The sequence below is a fragment of the Rhineura floridana genome, chromosome 16, assembly GCF_030035675.1.
Source record: "Rhineura floridana isolate rRhiFlo1 chromosome 16, rRhiFlo1.hap2, whole genome shotgun sequence".
In the NCBI taxonomy this organism is placed as follows: Eukaryota; Metazoa; Chordata; class Lepidosauria; order Squamata; family Rhineuridae; genus Rhineura; species Rhineura floridana.
The window spans coordinates 38,632,865-38,650,923 of NC_084495.1; the positions used below are offsets into that span (position 1 = coordinate 38,632,865).

Genomic DNA, 18,059 nt, shown 5'->3' on the forward strand with positions numbered 1-18,059 from the left:
CCAGTGGCAACTTGCAAGGCGTGTAGAGGCAGACGCCAGGCGGAAGGAGACTGATCTTCTGCCGCCGACGGGTCCTGGTTTGCCACTGGCCTTCCATCCCCCAAACATCTCTCTTCCCTTAGCCGCTGTGTGCCACGATGAGCCCTTCCAATACTGTCATGGGGTGGAGCTATATCCCTGGAGAAGGGCCGTAGCTCAGGGGCAGAGCCTCTGCCTTGGATGCAGAAGGTCCCAGGTTCAGCCCCAACGGCCACTCCTGGTAAGGCTGGGAGTCAGTGTAGACAGACCTGAGCTAGCTGTGCCCTTGGTCTGACTGCGTCTATGGCAGCTTCCTCTCTGTTCCTCCCTCAGCAGCCCTTGGGGTGATTCACACTTTATTGGCCTTTTGGAGTGACCAGCCCAAGGCGTGTGGCTTTGGGGGTGGCGGCCTCCCTGCTCTGCTGAGACCCACCAGTGGCCACTGGCAACTGGGTTCGGCCTCTCAAAAGCCAGCTGGCTGATGAGCTTCCCCCATGTTCAGAGCAGTGCCTTCTGATGGGGCAGCCGCCCACTCATTTGACCTACAGTCCTGGAGGAAGCCGTGGCAGGCCACTGCCACGAAGCTCCTTCCCAAAGTCTGCCCCCCGCCCCCACTGCCGATCTTCAGCAGCCAGCGGGTTTTCCTTGAATGTGCAGGTGGCTGCTGAACAATGGATCATGCCCAGAGCGCATGCCGTGACAACTGAAGTGGTTCAGTTGCTGGGATTCCACAGCTCATGCCTGAGGCGGCTCAAGCTCAGTAGCATGAATGCAGCACAGGGGAGGGGAGTGGCTGATGCTGGGGGGGGCGTGGGGAGAGATGCGCCTCCTTTCCTGGGGGTGAGGGCAGGGTTTCCTTGATTTACAAGCTCTGGAGTGCTTGTAACAGATGCAGCACTGAGAGCCCCCCAGGGGGAGGGGACCCTCTTGCCTCTGCTCACAGACAACTAGCCAGAGATCTCTAAGGAATAGCTAGTGATTTAAAGCAGTGTTCCCCAACCTGGTGCCCTCTGGATGTTTTAGACTACAACGCCCATCAGCCCCACCATCAGTCAGCTGTAGCCCCAAACACCGGGAGGGCACTAGGTATAAGGCATTTTGCAAACTTGGGGGGAGGGAATGAATTAACATGGCACTCCTGCTCCACCTTCTTTTTATCCCCCCCCTTCCACCTGCCCACAGTCTGTAACAGGTGCCAGAGTGCCTGGTCTCTCAGCAGCAAATGGCCCTGCCCAGAGCTGCCCATCCCATGAAGTTGGCAGCACTCTGGTATTTGTTCATCCGCAAGATTTCTTACCTGCCTTTCATAAGCTACCAGAGTGGTTTCAACAACAGAATATACAGTTATAAAACCATTACATTTATAAAACAAATGTAAGAGAGCAGCAAAGATTCAGCAACAACAACAATACCTCAAGGGTTGAGGTGTCTGAACAAGGTGGGAAATTGGCCTCCCAGCACAGCTACCCCATGTAAACACACACACAAAAAATCCAAAACCCCGTATGTGAACATTGCAGAAGCACCTGGTTCAATTTCACTTGCAGTGTGGGTGGCGCAACATTTGGGCTGCGGCTGATGCGTGCGACTCAATTCAGTAGATTAACGTGATGCATTTTAATTTACATGAGCAAATGGCAAGGGGCTGAAAGCAGAGCAGCTATGGAGACCTGTACATGGAGACCAGCTGATGAGGTGTGATTTTAACGCCCTGCTGTCCCCCTGACCTCACCCTAGCTGCACCTGGCCGAGTCAGCATCCCAGCCACAGATTCCAGATTCTGCGTCTGCTTCCTGGCCCAGGATGGTGCTCACGTTCCCTACCGCCCACTTGCTGCCAGCTGCTAATTCCAAAAGAGGCAGGGAGAAGTGCCAAAAGCAATGGCCTTTCAAAAGGCCTTGGTCCATGGTGGCCAATGACACCCGCCTTTCCAGCCACACCAGGATTGCAACATTGCCACTCTCCCTGGCACTCCGTGTCTGTGGCACTCTGTTCTTCCTCTCTGGTGCCAGGGCATCCACGGGTGGCTGAAAAGGCCTGCAGGGGTACCACACAGTCCTGGTGCCCACAGTAACACCTGCTGTCCTTGTTGGCAGTTTCACCCACTCTGCTCCTCCCACAGTGATGCTGGCATCATTCAATTGTGCTGAGGGAGAGGACTCCCAAGGGGGCACTTTGCACAGGGGAAGCAGCCGTCAGGGTGCTACGGGGAGCTGCCTGCAGGCCAAGGCATCTGCTGGGTGAGGCAGTGGATCCTTGGCGGGATCGTCTGCCACGTGATTGCTCTTGTCCTGGCCCTGATCCTGCTACCATGCTCAGTCTTGGTCTTGCTCTAGCCTGGGCATGAGGGCAGGCAGGCAGAAATGCAGTTGCCGTGACATCATGGCAGGCAAGGCAAGCCCTTCGTGGGACGAAAGCCGAGAAGACCCACAGCGTTTGTCTGGTTTCCACTTCTGGCTTTTTTAGTTGCTGAAAGGGCAGCCTGATGATTCAAGTCTCTCTGCGCTCCCCAGCTCAGTGGCTCCCTGGAAATGGGGCACTGGATCCTCCTGCAAACTGTCCACCTCAACCCCCACAGATTCCCAGTGCCTGCCCCAGCAAGAGGGGGGAGTGGGAGGAAACTGCAAGAGGAGAGCAGATTGCCTGGTATTGCTCACTTGCCACTGAATGATGCATCAGCCCTGCTGGCAGCTGATGCCACCCTGGAAGTGGCCCACTTGTGCTGCTCATCCTCCCGTTGCACCTTCTGCCCCTCAAGGGATAACTGTGGCTGTGTGTTCCAGGGAGCTGGATGAGGACTCCTCCTGTAGGGCTCTCACCTCACAGCCAAGTCTTGGTACTCTTCTGTCTTGCGTGCCCTGGGGCGTTGGTTGACTCACTGGCTCATGGTAGGAGGTGGCCTGTTTGGTGCTGCCTGCGTCACTCCTGCCCGCTGCCTCTTGGCCCAAGGCTGCAAACTCTCCCCTGCTGCCTGGCCCCTACAGTCTAGTCAGAGGTGGTGGCAGGGGCGCAGTCCACAGTACGTTTTCCGCCTCTGTAATGCCCAGACCCTTCATTGAAGGCTTGTGTAGATGTGGCAGGACAGACATGTGTGTACATCAAGATAGGCTTGGGCACGCCTCCACCTCTTCCCACCCTGCCTGCTTGCCTGGCTGGAGAGATCCTATCTTCCCGAACTGTGGAATGGTCTCCCTGATGAGGTGCGCCTGGCGCCGACGCTATCTTTTCGGCACCAGGTGAAAACCTTTTTATATTCCCAGGCATTTTAACGCGTACTACTAATATTTATTGATGTATCTTGCTTTGATTATTTTTGTTTACGTCTGTTTGGTTTGATTCCATTGTATTATTGTATTTATATAGTTTTTGATTGTTTTATTGTTATGTACACCGCCCAGAGTGCCCTTGGGCTTAGGGCAGTATATAAATTAAATAAATAAATAAATAAAATGAGGAAAGTGTTGGCAAGGACATTGGAAGAGCCTGGACATTCTAGAGGGCCCGTTCCTTCCTTGCCTATGATCAGAGAGCGACAGGAATACAAGGGATGCTCCCTCCACTTTCCACTGCACAGAATGCAAGTACTAACCTTTACGACAGCCACGGCTCTGAAGTGTTGTTTGCAACCCCTGCAAGCTGGTCTAAGAGGGTACCTAAGAAGTTCGGAACGTAACAGTGGCCAACCAGCTGCCCACAGGGAAGCCCACAAGAAAGAACTGAGCGCAACAGCAGCATTGCCCTCCCCACTCATATCCACCAGCAACTGGTACTCAGAGATGTCCTGCCCCTGGTACTGGAGGCAATGTGGCCATCATGGCAAGTAGCCATTGATGGCCCTCAGGCATTTAGTTATTATTTGATTTATATCCCGCCCTTCCTCCCAGCAGGACCATTTTCTTTCCCTTGTACACCATGGTGACATTTTTAAAGGTCTGGATATTTACACAGTAGCTGAGTGGCAGAGCACTTGCTTTGCATGCAGAATGCTCCATCTTCACTCAACAAAGGCATCTCTAGGTAGGGCTGGGCCACCAGCTGCTTTAAGTGCCCCCCCACTGCACCACTGAGCAAGAGGATTAAAACTTCCCATCCAGTCCACGTGCACGTTCAGTGGCCTGTCTGGTCACATTCGCCGCTGGTGTTTAGCCCTTGGGGGGTTAGCCCCAGAAGGGGTATAGGCAACACGGAGTGAGGGACCAGCGCTCGGACTTGCTGCAAGCCACCTTCCTTCATTTCTAGTGGAGAACAATGCTTGGATCTTTCCTCCCATCATGCAGAGGTGGGCTAAGCAGTGTGGCGGTGCAGCCACCAAGGAAATCAGCAAGGGGCTGTACTTGCATAATGAAGGCTGAGGGGAAGTTTTATTAAAAGCAGCAGTTTCTGCTCTCCCACTTCCTTCACTCACTTCCTCTTACTTCAGTTTCTTGGCATCTCCTGCAAGCCCATTAGCTTGCACAAAAGCAAAAATAACCACAGGTAGTTTGGAGCCAACCCAACCTGGGAAGAGGCTGGAGTAATTAGAATGCACACTCAGCAAGGAGCTTGTTAGCTTATTCCCCCCCCCCCAAAAAAAAACACAGAGCTAAAATGCAACTTGCTGGAGATGCAGGTCCAGCCGCCATTGGCTATTGGGGTCACTTCCCCCGCCCCAAGACAAGTAATCCTATGCACAGGAAAACCCACACAACAAAATCACTTCTGCGAACAAGCGCTTACTTTTAGTCACAAGAGCTGCATGAACACAAACATCCATCAAACAGCCCTAATTGGTCACCAGTTGCAAACACCCAAGCCTGACATTGCGCCCAGAGTCCTGCTGCATCAGACTCAAGGCCATCTGGCCCAGGAGCCAGAAGATGCGTGCAGAAAGCTCACAAGGAGATCATGAAGGCAATATAGGCCTCTACATGGCACCTACATAGTCAGAAGCAATATATCCTCTTCGCACTACAACCCAACTATGATGGGGCCAATAGCTAAGTTCATGAAGTCAAAAGCTCTTTTAAAAGGGGTCCAAGCCTGTAGCCATCGCCACCTCTTGCGGCAACACTGCCAAAACCTCCCTGGCATCCAGCAGAGAAACGGCAGCCTTGCATCAGGTGTGGGAACCTGCAACTCTTCAGACTGTGTGACTGCAACTTCTACCCTCTCTGACCATTGGTTATGGTGGCTGAGGCTCACGGGAACTGGAGTCCTACCACACCTGGAGGGCTCCAAATTCCCCAACCCTGCTCAAAGCAATTCACCCCAAGTCCTACCCATGTCTCATCAGCAGAACTCTGACCCCAGAACTTAGTGGGTCACAAAAACACCGAGGATGTGGCCTGGGAGGGCCGGCTGAGGAAATCACTCTGCAGAAGCACCCAGACCCCAGTACCAACATCTCCCACCAGGAAAGTAGAAAGGGAGGAAACAGAGCAAGCAGCCCTTGCCGCTCAGCTTTAGGGATGATTCACACAAGCGCATGGAGGATTAATCTGGGCAGAGGCAGTTAAGAGGGTTGAACGAACCAGTCTTCCCTCAGCACCAGTCTTCTCGCAGCGCTCTCTACCCCTTGCTAGCATTCAAATGCGCCCATTCCACAGAGCAGAAGCAGACGTTTTGACAGGGTGCTGCAGTTTTGAGGAGGACGCAAGACAGACAACCTTGAAGTTTTAGTTCATTTTTATTTATTTTAATAGATTTTTCTCCATTTCATTTGTAGGAAGACAAACCAAGTAAAGTGTCAGAAAGCTGTCTGGGCAAATATGGTTGGTGGAGCCCAGTTGCAGGAGTGACTCCATTTGGGAAGAGAGGAGAGAGATGTGGGAATGGGCAGGGTGAAATTGAGCCCTGTGGGCCCCAGAACCCTTTCTTTCTGGGCATCATTTGCGCTCCCCTTTGGCAGTACCAGAACAGGAGGGTGCTTGGGAAGGGGAGGGAGCCAGCTGTAGCTGCTACGGAGAATAGGTTGCAATGGAAAGATGTTGCATTTCTCAATATACACAACAGACATAATATAAAAAAACCCATTAATTCAAAAAAACGGGGGAGGAGGAAGAGTGTGGTCACTTCCATGCAGGGAGGGCCATCTCTATGAGGACTTCACGCACTCTTTCTCCTGTTCAATGGCTGAAAGAGAAAGGAGGAATTGTTAGTGCCTGCAGCAGCTCTCCAAGGTCACCTGCCTGCCAGTGAAGGCCTGGAGCCTCTTGCCACGAGGCAAAGTCCGTTCCAAGGAGCCTAATGTGATACAAAGTGGCAGAGAGATGCGCATTTGCCCTGATCCTGAATGACCCAGTCATTCCAGTCAGGTGCACAATGGGGTGGGGTGCTGAGCTCGTTGGGGGAGCCTGTGCCGCTCCAGGTGATGCTGGGTGCGGCGAGGTTAGATACACCAAGCTCAGCACTCCACCCCTGGATGGGACAGCATGGGCCCCTTCCGCAAAGGCTTCCACTCCAAACAGCGGAGCATCTGAAGCAGCACAGCGCTTCGGTAAAGGAAGGGAACTTCAGATGAAGGCGGCGCACTCATTGTTGCACTTTATCAGCGCATGCCACGGCTATTGCTCAACCAGAAGAGCTTGCCAAATGCCTGCTCTTTTGGGGCCCAGAGTTGCTTGCTCTGCCAACCGAGTAAACAGAATGCAAAGCCAGCCTTCAGCTGGGGCTCCAAGAAGCCCAAACATGCTTGGACTCCCTTTGACGGCCAGATTCCTTTAAGATGAAGTCAATGAAAAGCAGCAGCAGCACCTGGACTGGACTTGATACTCCTCCTCCCCAAGAACCAGCAATACGGGAACAAATGCCCTTTCAACCATAGTGCTGAACAGGGTGGGGGGAGGGACAGCAAGGAGGCTGCAGAACGCGCCCTCCTGCCGGAGCTGGGACAGGTAAGTACAAGAGGAGGCTGGACTGAGCCAAAGTGTCACTCCTGGGCTTTGCAACGGCACCATTCCGGCGGCCCTGCCTCAGTGGACGAACACCTGCCTTGCATGCAGACGGCCCCAGGAAGGGCTGGGAGAGACCCCTTGCCTGGATCCTGCAGAGCCGCTGTTGCTAGACGGACCAACGGTCTCACTTGCTCTAAGGCCGCTTCCCACATTCCTAAGGGCTTTACCAACAGCACCAGACTTTGCCCAAAATCTGTCCCCAACCAGGCAGGCGGAGAGAGGCACAGCCAGAAGCTGCAGCTGCCCCGGGCTGCGGGGCCTTTCCCCTGCGCCACACAGCAATTTCTTTTTGCGCTTCCCAAGCTGCAAAGATCCTGCCTGCACCCAAGTGCAACCGATTTGGTCTCCTGCAGCCCAGCGGCAAAGGACTCTGGATATCCCCACCGGGCCCGTCCTCCTTCCCACAGCCTGCTTGGCCCCTAGGCACTTACTCTCCTTGGAAGGGAGTGTGTTCTTCTCCTCCGTGTTGGTCTTCTTCAGCTTCTTCTTATCAAACTTCTCAACTTCAGAGAGGTCCGGTTTGTCACACATCTTGGCCACAGGAAATCAAGCAATACTTCTGAGACTGCAGGAAGCCACCAAGCCTTCCGTTAGTGTGGTGTGTGCGCGTGTGTGGCTCACAGACGGGGCCACGGACAGAGAGAGAGAGAGGACCAGCGGCACACAAGGGCGTCCCTCCCAGCCGAAGTGTGCGTTTGAGTACTCCGAGCGCCCGAGCGGAAAAAGGGCGAGGCCCTGCCGACGGCTGCTCGCGAAGGAACCGCTCAACACACACACACCCGGCCCCTTTTGCCAGCCACGGCCCGCCTCGCTTCTGCGGGGCCCGAGCCCAGCAACCCCGAGGGGACTTCGCCAGCCAAGCGCTCCTGAGAGATTCGTTCGAGGGCAGCCCGCGAAAGCTCAGCACCGGAAACCACGCGCCCACCGTCGGCGGGAGTATCGGCCGAAACACCGTCCGCCACAGGACCCCCACACCCCTCCCGGGAGCCAGGCGAAGCGCCACGCCCAGAAGAACAAAGGAAGGGAGGAAAAGGGCGGCCGGTACTTCGCACGCCAGCGGCCCCCGCCCGCGACGCGCCCTGCGGCACCGAACAAGACATTACCGCCCCCCTCGCAAGGCAGGGCCGAGCCTCTCTTCGCCGTTGCTGCCGCGGGGACGGGGTGGGGGGGAGAAACACCTCCCACTTACCTCTGCACTACCTGCACGCCACTCTCCCCGTCTGAAGCTCCTCGGCTGCGCGCTCTCTGAAGCCAACGTGTCTGGGGCGGCCTTTATATCTCCGGCCTGACCGCGCGGCACGTCGGGAAGTGTAGTTCCCCCTGCTTTGCTGGGCTGCCGCGCCGGAGGGAACTACACGCCCCAGGACTTGACGAGGCAGGAGAGGGTCGGCCTCCTTAGGAGGGCGCGGCTGGGCAGGCTGGGCGCGCCATTCGGGCAGAGGTAGGCATGGCCGGCCGACCGGGTTGGGTCTTCCCAAGTGCGAGCCGCTCGGCCGGAGGAACAGGGTCTTGCACCTCCACCTCCCTTTGTTGGGGGACCCCGGAAATCCGGCGTCTTTTCCTCTTTTTCCCTTCAGAGTCACCCCCAACCCTCGCCTTGGTGCGAAGCGTGCTTTCCTCTCCCCAACGCCCCTTGAACCAGCTGGGATTTCCCCACCCCCGACGACGAGATGCGCTGAGCCCCGTCGTGCCTGACCTACCAACGCACACTCTGGCGTGGCGGCCCCGAGTACCGGGCCACACAACGCCCGCCCTTCGGGAGGGCCGTCCTAGCTTGCTTACAAGCAACGACACCGGGGGCTCAGGTTCCTTCTGACGGGGCGCCGCCTCATGGCTCCTGAGGTGCCTTGTAACCAAGGCAGATACATGCACACACACCCTGTATCTGATCGAAATGACAACAAGGCTGAGCTTCCCTATTCCTAACTTGGGGGCGCAACCCTTGTGTATAGCAAATTTATTAGAGAGCAGCTCCCATGTAACTTCTGAGTAAACAGGATCTGGCTGCTCGTGCTGCCAGCGCTCCACGTGCAGTTAGCATTAGCTATTTTATTTATTTATTTATTTAATTCCATTTTTATACCGCCCATAGCAAGGCTCTCTGGGCGGTGTACATCGAATAAAAATATATATTTACATTCAATTTAAAACCACCTGATCATCAAATCAACAATTTAAACATATAACAAAAGTAAGATTAACATAATAAACCCATATTAAATACAAATCAACAGTAACTAGAGAAAAAAGATGGAACATATAACTATCTTTACAAACATTAAATACAAATACTAAAATACTAAAAATATTAAAATGCCTGGGCAAATCACATAAACCTTTACAACAGCCTTGCGAGGTAGGCCTGTATTAATGTTTGCTGCGCCTTCCAAGGCACGAGCCGCTCCTCTGAGCAGCGGCTGCCTCATTGTCTCCTCTGGCATGATCTCGCCAGAGAACGAAGGGCACGAGGGTCAAGGGCCAGTGCAGCCTGGCGTGGACGGCACGGGGAAGGCAGCGGTGCCCAGGCGGGGCAGCGTCTCTCCCTCCGTGCTGAAGACTCGGCAGCTGAGGTTTGCAGAAATTCTAGCCCACGCCTGTCTGTGTCCGACGCCTTCGCGCAGCCCCCAGCCTAGATTTTTTGGGGGTGCGGGATTGTCACGGACACGCACCAGTCTTCGTTCATCGAGCGCCACGCTTGCTGGTGCCGTCGACCAGAAGCCGAAGCTTTAGGCTGCTTTTCTCCTTAACTCTACAGCGGAGAGCCAGTGGGCGGAGTTACACGGACCGAGACCTCACCCTCGGTGGCTTCTTGTTGCAATCAAGCCCCGCCTCCGCAGACGGGATATCTCCTCCCTTCTATTGTGACGCCCATTCCATAAAGCTCCGCCCTCGCTCTGAGGGCGCATATCTGAGGGCGCACTGAATTGAATTTCTTTAAATACAAATTATAACTAAATAAAATAATAATGGACAACCATGGCTAGCTGCAGTTAATTCATCAAACAAATCAGCATCTAGTTCATTCTAATGCATTTATTTAATTCATGCCCATAATCAATAGATTCAGTTCATTTCAAAAAAGTTTACAGCATGTTTTCAGCAATTAATGGTTCATATCTCAAAAATCACTAAGTAAAGCCCAGTTTCTTAAGAGTCAAATATGTTTGGTTTATCAAAGTAATCAATATACAAATCAGTTCAATCGGCATATCATTTGTTCCTTGTCTCCTTGATTCACTGATAGCACAAGCCTCCTGCTTACTGAAAAGCAAGTCCCAGTTCCATGGCACTTGCTCCCTCCTGCTTTTAGCAGTGCAGCTTCAATTAATCAACACCCCTGCGCAGGGCACAAAGAGCAAGCTGTGCAGTGGTGCTCCCCCTGCACTTTGGGTCCCCTCTGCCCAATATTTGGCCCTGTCCCCTCATCCCAGGCATGCATCTGAGCTGCCTGAACGACACTTGCAGGGTGGGTGGGCCTGATCCATCCTCCGTGGGAAAGCTGCTCTCAGTTGGGAGGAAGACAGACAAACCCAGCCCTGGAGGGGCACCCATTCTAGGACTGCTCCCCATCTGCCCTCCTTGCAGCCTCCCTCCCAACCCAGGGCACTGCACGTTCCCTCAGAGGCAGTCCTGGGTTCAATGGGAGTCTCTTCTGACTGAGCTTAGGGCGGCAGCCAGAGGCATGTACTGGATCTAGGGGAGGGCAGCTGGCTGGAGGGTTATCCCAGTGTGCATGTGCATGGGTGTGTTTTCATCAGGCTCCACAGCCTCAGATTTCTGCTGAGGATTTTGAGACCAGCACTTTCTGTATCTTAAGAACACAAGAAGGGCCTGCTGGGTCAGGCCAAAGGGGGCCCATCCAGTCCAGCATCCTGTTCTCACACCAGACAGCCAGCCAGATGCCCCTTATAGGACGCGGCCTGCAAGCAAGACCTGAGCGCAAGAGCACTCTTTGGTGTTCGGAAGCATACTGCCTCTGAGCGTGGAGGCACAGCACGGCTGTCATGGCTAGTAGCCACTGATAGCCTTTTCCTCCACCTTATTTCTCCTCTGCTCCCCCACTGATATGCCTAGGAATTTGGATCCCTCCCCCCTCCCCGACTGAACGATGTTCCTCCATGTAGGTTCTCTTCCCTGCCCCGTATTCATATTTTGCACATTTGTCTAGTGATGGTGACCTTCCCCGCCTGGCCCAGAAGCAGCTCCCCAACGCAAGGCCTGGCTCCAGTGCCATGGCTCTGGGCGGCCCTCAAGGAGCGGCTGGGGCTCCTAGTTCGTGGCCTCCAGCAGGAAGTCATGTATGGCTGTAGTGAGGCCCCACGTTAGGCCGGAGCGGAGGATAAGGAGGGATCCCCCCCGGTAGAGCAGCGAGACTCTCCTGCCGTGACCCCTCCAGACAGCAGCTGCCGCAGCATGGAGCCTGAGGGCTTCCTGCTTCCCGACCTGAGACTGCATGTTGGCAATGAGAACACTGAGCGGGTAGAGCAGGAATGAAATGGCGGTGCCATTCACACTGCCCGAGAGCAGGGCAGGGAGCCACCCGGGCAAGCCCCTCTCAGAAAGGCTGTCGCGGAGGGGATCCTTGAAGGAGAAGTAGAGGGAGCAGCCCAAGCTGTTGCGGAGGAGGACAAGGCTGAGGCCTCTGCAGTAGCCCAGCGCCAGCTTGTCCTTCAGGGGGTAGGAGCTGAACTCCTTCAAGATGCTACCGGTCGTTGGAAACCTGTGGACCTTCCGCCCGTCCTGGAGCACATTCTGGACCCTCTCAAAGGGGCCAAGGGCCAAGGCTTCCAAGAAACCAGAGAAGACTCCTGCGGTGGCCCGGTCTCCCAGCGAGTAAGACCCAGAGGACTGGCCTGAGAAGGTTCGAAGGAAGCTATCGTGGGGGCCGTACATGAAGGCTCCCTGCAGCGTCTTGGCTAGGAGTGGCGGGGAAATGCCGCGGTAGAAGCGGGCGAGGCCCTCCCGGCACAGCTGGTGAACGGCCTCCGTGATGGAGAGGGCGTGGAGCTGCTGGCGAAAGATGGTCTTGTAGATGGGGAAGGTCACCAGTGTAGTGAGGAAGCCGGAAGCAGCTCCCACTGCATAGCTGGTGGAGCCCTCCTGCTTTCTTTGGGGCGTCTCTTCCATCTCCTCAGTTTCTGGTAATGGCTGCCCCACGTCCCTCTCTGGGACTGTTTATTCGTGACTGCAAGATTTGGAAAAGAGAACGGCCAGAAGAGCTTGGGCAGGCAATGCAGGTTCAATCCTTGCATCCCGCTGTAGGTCAAGGGAAGACCCCTGCCTGCAGTCCTGGTGAGCTGCTGCCAGTTAGTGCTAACAATACTGAGCTACATGGGCCAGCAGCTTCCTTGATTCCTATGAAGAGATAACAAGGAAAATCAATTGGCTGGACTTGTGTGCCATTCGCTGAGCGCCACGTCCTGGGCTGCAAATGCAGTAGGATGAAGTGGTAGAGTCCTGAGGCAGTGTAATGGGCTGTACCACTGCAAAGTGTGGGTGGAGTGTGCGTGTCATATTTTCTCACACACCCCAGCTGTCACAGCAAGGAAAAGGGGGCTGGGCTAGACTAAAACCGTTCTCTTCCTCCCAGCCAGACTAATTCTGTGTGCTTGTTTCGAAGATGCACCCTTCTGCTCTATCACCTCCTTCTGCGGCGTGCAAATGCATCAGGCCTAATAGGAATTCATGAGCTGTTGGAGCTGGGCTGGCAAATGGACTTTGATTCGCCAGGGGAGGCCTCCAACACTGAGCAGCCATTGGGCCTGCAAACTGGGCGCCTGGCTCTCCTGACCCAGCTTCCCGCAGCTGCGCGGATGCTGTCTCTTCCAGGGAAGTAGTCCTGTGGGGTCTCAGGGTTTTTTTAGACCCTTTACTTTTTGGGGAGCAGGGTCCCATTGTCTCTTGCATCCTACAAACCAATCAACATGAAAGGGGAGTGTGTTAGCCACTTAGAAGAGTCTTCTGACATGCTTCCTGTCTTTCCTTGCTGATTGGAGCCAATCAGAGTGAAAGGAGGCGAGTCAGCGGATGGAAGACTCTTCTCGGTGCTAGCACTTTCCTCGTTCACGCTGATTGGCTACTAGACATTAGCAAGGATCTCATTCTCAACCACAGCCAAACAAACAAAACCGGGGAGGGGGGCATGGCTATGATAGACACGGAGGGACCCTGAGCTTCTGAATTTGCCACTAACTACTGGCTCCCTTCTGCAAGCCCCATCCGGCTGCAGGGCACATTCCCCGCCTCCGCCTCCCCTGTACCGTAACCTCTGGAGGCCCCCCAGCCTCGGCTCCTGCATCTTCCCGAAGTCCATGCTTGAAAGGAGCGCAGCCAGGGCCCCATCCACGCAGCCTCACGCCCGGAGACCCCTTCCCTTACTTACTTCTCTGCCTCCCAGTGCCCCAGGGGGCTTGGCAGAGCGAGACCCCCGCTCCCTTTCCCGGAGGGACGAGCTGTTGCCTGCCGGCCGGCCGGCCGCACTTCTCCAAGAGGCTCCGCCCTGCTCTCCGCAGCCAGGGATGAACTCGCCGCATCCTTTGGCTTGGCGCCCGGACTCCTCGTGGAGGGGGCGCCACTCCCTGGGCTGGGGTGGAAGCGGGGCTGGCGACGCCTTCCCAGCAGAGGCGCAGGCCGATCCACGCCCCGGCTTGGGCCGGGGGGGGCGCTGTGCAGGCGCAGGACTTGGAGCATTCCCAGAGCAGGCGCTCTGCGCCTAGGGCAAAGGCTTGCGCAAAGACCCGCGACGGAGGTTACTGGCTCCTGCTCCCGCAGCGAGGCGAACAAACGTTGAAAGGGCCCCCGTCCTGAGGTCTACCCATCGCTGAACCCCAAAGCACACGTTGAGGGGCCTGGGCTGTCTCCCTCAAGAGCCACAATACTCTCAAGTTGCAGCGCTCAGCAACGCGGGACGACCCCAACAGACAACAACAAACTCGGGTGTGCGCCCCACAGAAAGCGTTGGGTGCCAAAAATCCTTCAGCCACACCCAGGAAAGTGTGCACTTCAAGGTGGACCCAACCTTGGGTGAAAGGAGGGTGGACCCATGCCAACTAGAACCAGAATATGCAGAATATGCCCTTTGTGGGGTAGGCTGTCCATTGCTTTTTGAATTTATGTACTGTTTTTTATATTGGTTTTAATTGTTTTATTGTTTGTAAGCCGTAATTGATTGTAAGGTGTAAGGAAATGTGAAAATTGGAGGGAGAAATATCAATAATTTAAGATATGCAGATGATACCATTCTACTAGCAGAAACCAGTAATGATTTGAAAGTTAAAGAGGAAAGCACAAAAGCAGGACTACAGCTGAATGTCAAAAAGACTAAAGTAATGACAACAGAAGATTTATGTAACTTTAAAGATGACAATGAGGATGTCGAACTTGTCAAGGATTTTCAATACCTTGGCACAGTCATTAACCAAAATGGAGGCAATAGTCAAGAAATCAGAAGGCTAGGACAGGGGAGGGCAGCTATGAAAGAACTAGAAAAGGTCCTCAAATGCAAAGATGTATCACTGAACACTCAAGTCAGGATCATTCAGACCATGATATTCCCGATCTCTATGTATGGATGTGAAAGTTGGACAGTGAGAAAAGCGGATAAGAGAAGAATCAACTGATGTGAAATGTGGTGTTGGAGCAGAACTTTGCACATACCATGGACTATGAAAAAGACAAATAATTGGGTGTTAGAACAAATTAAACCAGAACTGTCACTAGAAGCTAAAATGTTGAAACTGAGGTTATCATACTTCGGACATATGTCTTCTCATTATATTCACTAGACAAGACAATAATGCTGGAAAAACCAGAAGGGAGTAGAAAAAGAGGAAGGCCAAACAAGAGATGGATTGATTCCATAAAGGAAGCCACAGACCTGAACTTACAAGATCTGAACAGGTCCATGACAGATGCTCTTGGAGGTCACTGATTCATAGGGTCGCCATAAGTTGACTTGAAGGCACATAACAAACAACAGAGCTGCTTTGGGTTCACTATTATGAAGACAAGCAACTTATACATTTAATATATAAATAGAAAAACAAGGGACTGGGGTATACACCGCAGTCTAAGAGTTGGGCCACCACAAATAATCCACCTGCACATCCAGGAGACTGTCCTCTTTGAGATGGCATTGAACTGAATCTGCCCTACATTTCCTTTGGGTGCAAAAGATACCCAAGCCAACACTAACCAAATTAGGCAGAGGGGCAAAATCAGGGTGGTGGCCCACACCTCAAGAAAACTTTGGGACACTGCAAATCACACATCCACACCTAGAGAGCTGCCTGCTATTTTTATTTATTTATAAAAATATTTGCATACCACAATTTCATAAAAATATCAAAGCAGTTTACAACAATCAGAAAACAATTAAAGACCACACAAAAATTTTAAAAGATCACCAGCTGACTATTACAGAACATATTTTTTCTTGTCTGCCAAAGCCTGGCTGCAAAGCATTTGCAAGTTAAAACAATATACACCTGCTAAATCTCTACTGTAAGCACATTCCCCAGGAGTGGCCCAACACCACTGAAGGCTCGGTTTCATGTCAGATGGGCCTCACCAACTTGGGGGGAAACCAGCAACCCTCCTACAGTTGATCTCAGTGATGAAGCTGGGATACGGCTTTAGGCTGTCCCTAAAAGTACCCTTGACCCAAGTGGTACAGGGCTTTGTAAATGGAACGTGGCTCATGGCTCAGTAGACGTGTAGCCAGTGCAGATGTTTTAACAATGGTGTGTTATTAGCCATGGGTCCCCATCTGCAGTCTAGCCACCACATTCTGCACCAGCTGGAGCTTCTCAACCAAGCCCAAGGGCAGCTCCACACAGAGCATGTTGCAGTAGTCCGAGCCTGAGGTTACCAGTGCATGAGCTACACTAGCACTGAATGATGTCTGGCCCTAAACGTCGTTGGGTCACCCAAAACTTATAGTGGGGTGCACATCCCCAAGTTCCTCATTTGTGATTTTCATCTAGTCCAGGGTTCTTAAACTGTGGTCTGTGAAACTTTGTCCGGGTGGTCTACTGCTTGATTGCCTTAAATATTCTTACTGGTTTTTAATTTCTATTTTTATTGCTTTTTATTTCTTACACTGTTTTACAGTATTAATTTGAGTTCTACGGAATGCCAATTCTAATACAATAACAGCAGCAATAAAAACAAAACTCAGCATCTAGCAGAGCAGAATTGCTGCAACAGGCAGGAAAACTGTTAGTTGGTCTGCTAAGACTATCAGCCATTTTCAAGTGGTCCTTGAGGAAAAAAATGGGAAACTGCTTATCTAGGGTCATCATGTATTTATGAGCATCGCACAAACATGACTGTTTTTGGCCAGAGAAAATTATTGTTTCTTAGGAGGCTCCCAGTCACGCAGATAAAATGATGCAACATATATGTGATAAACCAGCTTATTTTGGAATTCAGGGACATGAAAGATTAGTTCTTTTAACGGTTTTCTGAGTGAACTGTGCTTCAATGGGAGAAAAGGACCTTGTGTGTCAAGCACACTTTAAATATTAGGATGGGATAAAAATGAAAAACTTGACTTTTTTAGTGCTTTCTACACCAACTGTATCTGCCCCCCCCCAAAGAGGAGCCGATTTTGTCCAGACAAGACTACTGTAGACTATTCTCCCAACCTACATTCTTGAACCACTTTGTAAGCTTACCTGTGCTGTAGTCAGTGCTGAAGCCTCCATCCCCGCAGATGTTTCAGAACAAGTCCCCTTTGTTTCCACAAGTGATGGAAAAGGTGTGAGGTTGGAGTACCCTTTACCAACAGGCCTGTTTAACTTCCACTTCCAATGCCCAGATGGCTACCTCCTCAGTATGTGAGGTGGCTGCTAGAAACAGCAGTGTGTGGGTTGAGAGGTGTGAGGGCGAGAACCCAAGGCCCACAGGGAGAGCAAACTGGGTAGGACCAGAGCAACAAGACCCATGCTTTTGAGTGTGAGCAACTATAGAGGGGTAGATCCAGTTGATATTGTGTAAAAGTACCAACTACACGCGTGGCATAATTTCAGCTCTCATCGAGTTCTCTTATGCATCAGAAACTGGTTAAGAAACAGGAAAAAGAGAATAAATGGACAGTTTGCCCAACAGTGGGGGGTGAAGTGCCCACCCAAGCGTCAGTATCAAGACCTCTTTACCTCGTCCATTAATGGTTTAGTCGGGTGAACAGAGAAATAGCTGTTTGCTGATGTTAGGAAATTGTTCGGGGTTGTTAAAACAAAAAAGGGTTTGTGAAGTGTTGCTCCTACTGGGAGGAAGGGCAGGATATAAATCTAATAAATAAGTAATAAGTAATAGTTCCAAATCTCTCCAAACTGAAGGAATGGGTGTAAAATGGCAAATGTCACCCAATGTAAACAAGTGTAAAGTCACAAACATCAGGACAAAAAAAATGACGTTCATGAGGTCTGAACTGGGGTGACTGACAAAGAGCAAGACCTCGAGGTCACGGCTGAGAGTTCAAAACCCAATGTGTGGCAGCTGTGAAAATGACAAGCTCCACACTAGAAATCCAAGTCAGGCCTATACGAATCTATGGTGAGATCCCAGGTTGAATACTGTGTAGAGTCCTGATCTCAGTTCTGTAGAGCTAGAAAAGGGAAACCAAAATGATAGAGGGGTTTGGGGCATCTCCCCTATGAGGAAAGGTCACAACAGTTGGGGCTTTTTAGTTTAGGAAGAGAGTGAGGCAAGGGGTGGCACAGCAGAGGGGTATAAAATTATGCAGCATGTGGAGAAAGTAGGTAGGGGGTAGTTTTCCCTCATACAATAGCAGAACTCGGGAGTCATCTAGGAAAGCTGCATGTAGGGAGATTCAGGAGTGACCTTCAGAGTGCAATGGGACTCTCTGCCAGAGAGCAGTGATGGCCACCGCTTTGGACGATTGTAAACGAGAATTCATGGAGGAGGAGGCTATCTACAGCTACTAGCCACAACGGCTGTTTTGCTTCCACTGTTGGAGGCAACATGCTTCTGAATGCCAGTTCCTGGAAACCACAGGTGGGGAAACTGCTGGGGCACTCGGGTCCTGCTTGCAGGCTTCCCAAAGCCCCGCTGTGGTAACAGGATGCTGGATTAGATGGCCCTTGG

The 18,059-nt window shown here is 52.5% G+C and overlaps 2 protein-coding genes across 2 annotated transcripts; both read right to left on the bottom strand.

The window, feature by feature from the left end:
* Positions 1–5,664: 5,664 nt before the first annotated feature.
* TMSB15C (thymosin beta 15C) lies at positions 5,665–8,249 on the bottom strand. The gene is made up of 3 exons (XM_061598837.1): positions 8,140–8,249; positions 7,382–7,515; positions 5,665–6,129 (listed from the first exon to the last, which is right to left on the bottom strand). The coding sequence occupies exons 2-3, from the start codon at positions 7,479–7,481 to the stop codon at positions 6,092–6,094; spliced, it is 138 nt and encodes a 45-aa protein (XP_061454821.1). The 5' UTR covers positions 7,482–7,515; positions 8,140–8,249; the 3' UTR covers positions 5,665–6,091.
* Positions 8,250–9,871: 1,622 nt separating this feature from the next.
* On the bottom strand, positions 9,872–13,616 carry SLC25A53 (solute carrier family 25 member 53). Its single transcript, XM_061598448.1, has 2 exons — positions 13,333–13,616; positions 9,872–12,305 (listed from the first exon to the last, which is right to left on the bottom strand). Exon 2 carries the CDS (start codon positions 12,075–12,077, stop codon positions 11,220–11,222), a length of 858 nt encoding a protein of 285 aa, XP_061454432.1. The 5' UTR covers positions 12,078–12,305; positions 13,333–13,616; the 3' UTR covers positions 9,872–11,219.
* Between the last annotated feature and the right edge of the window lie 4,443 nt (positions 13,617–18,059).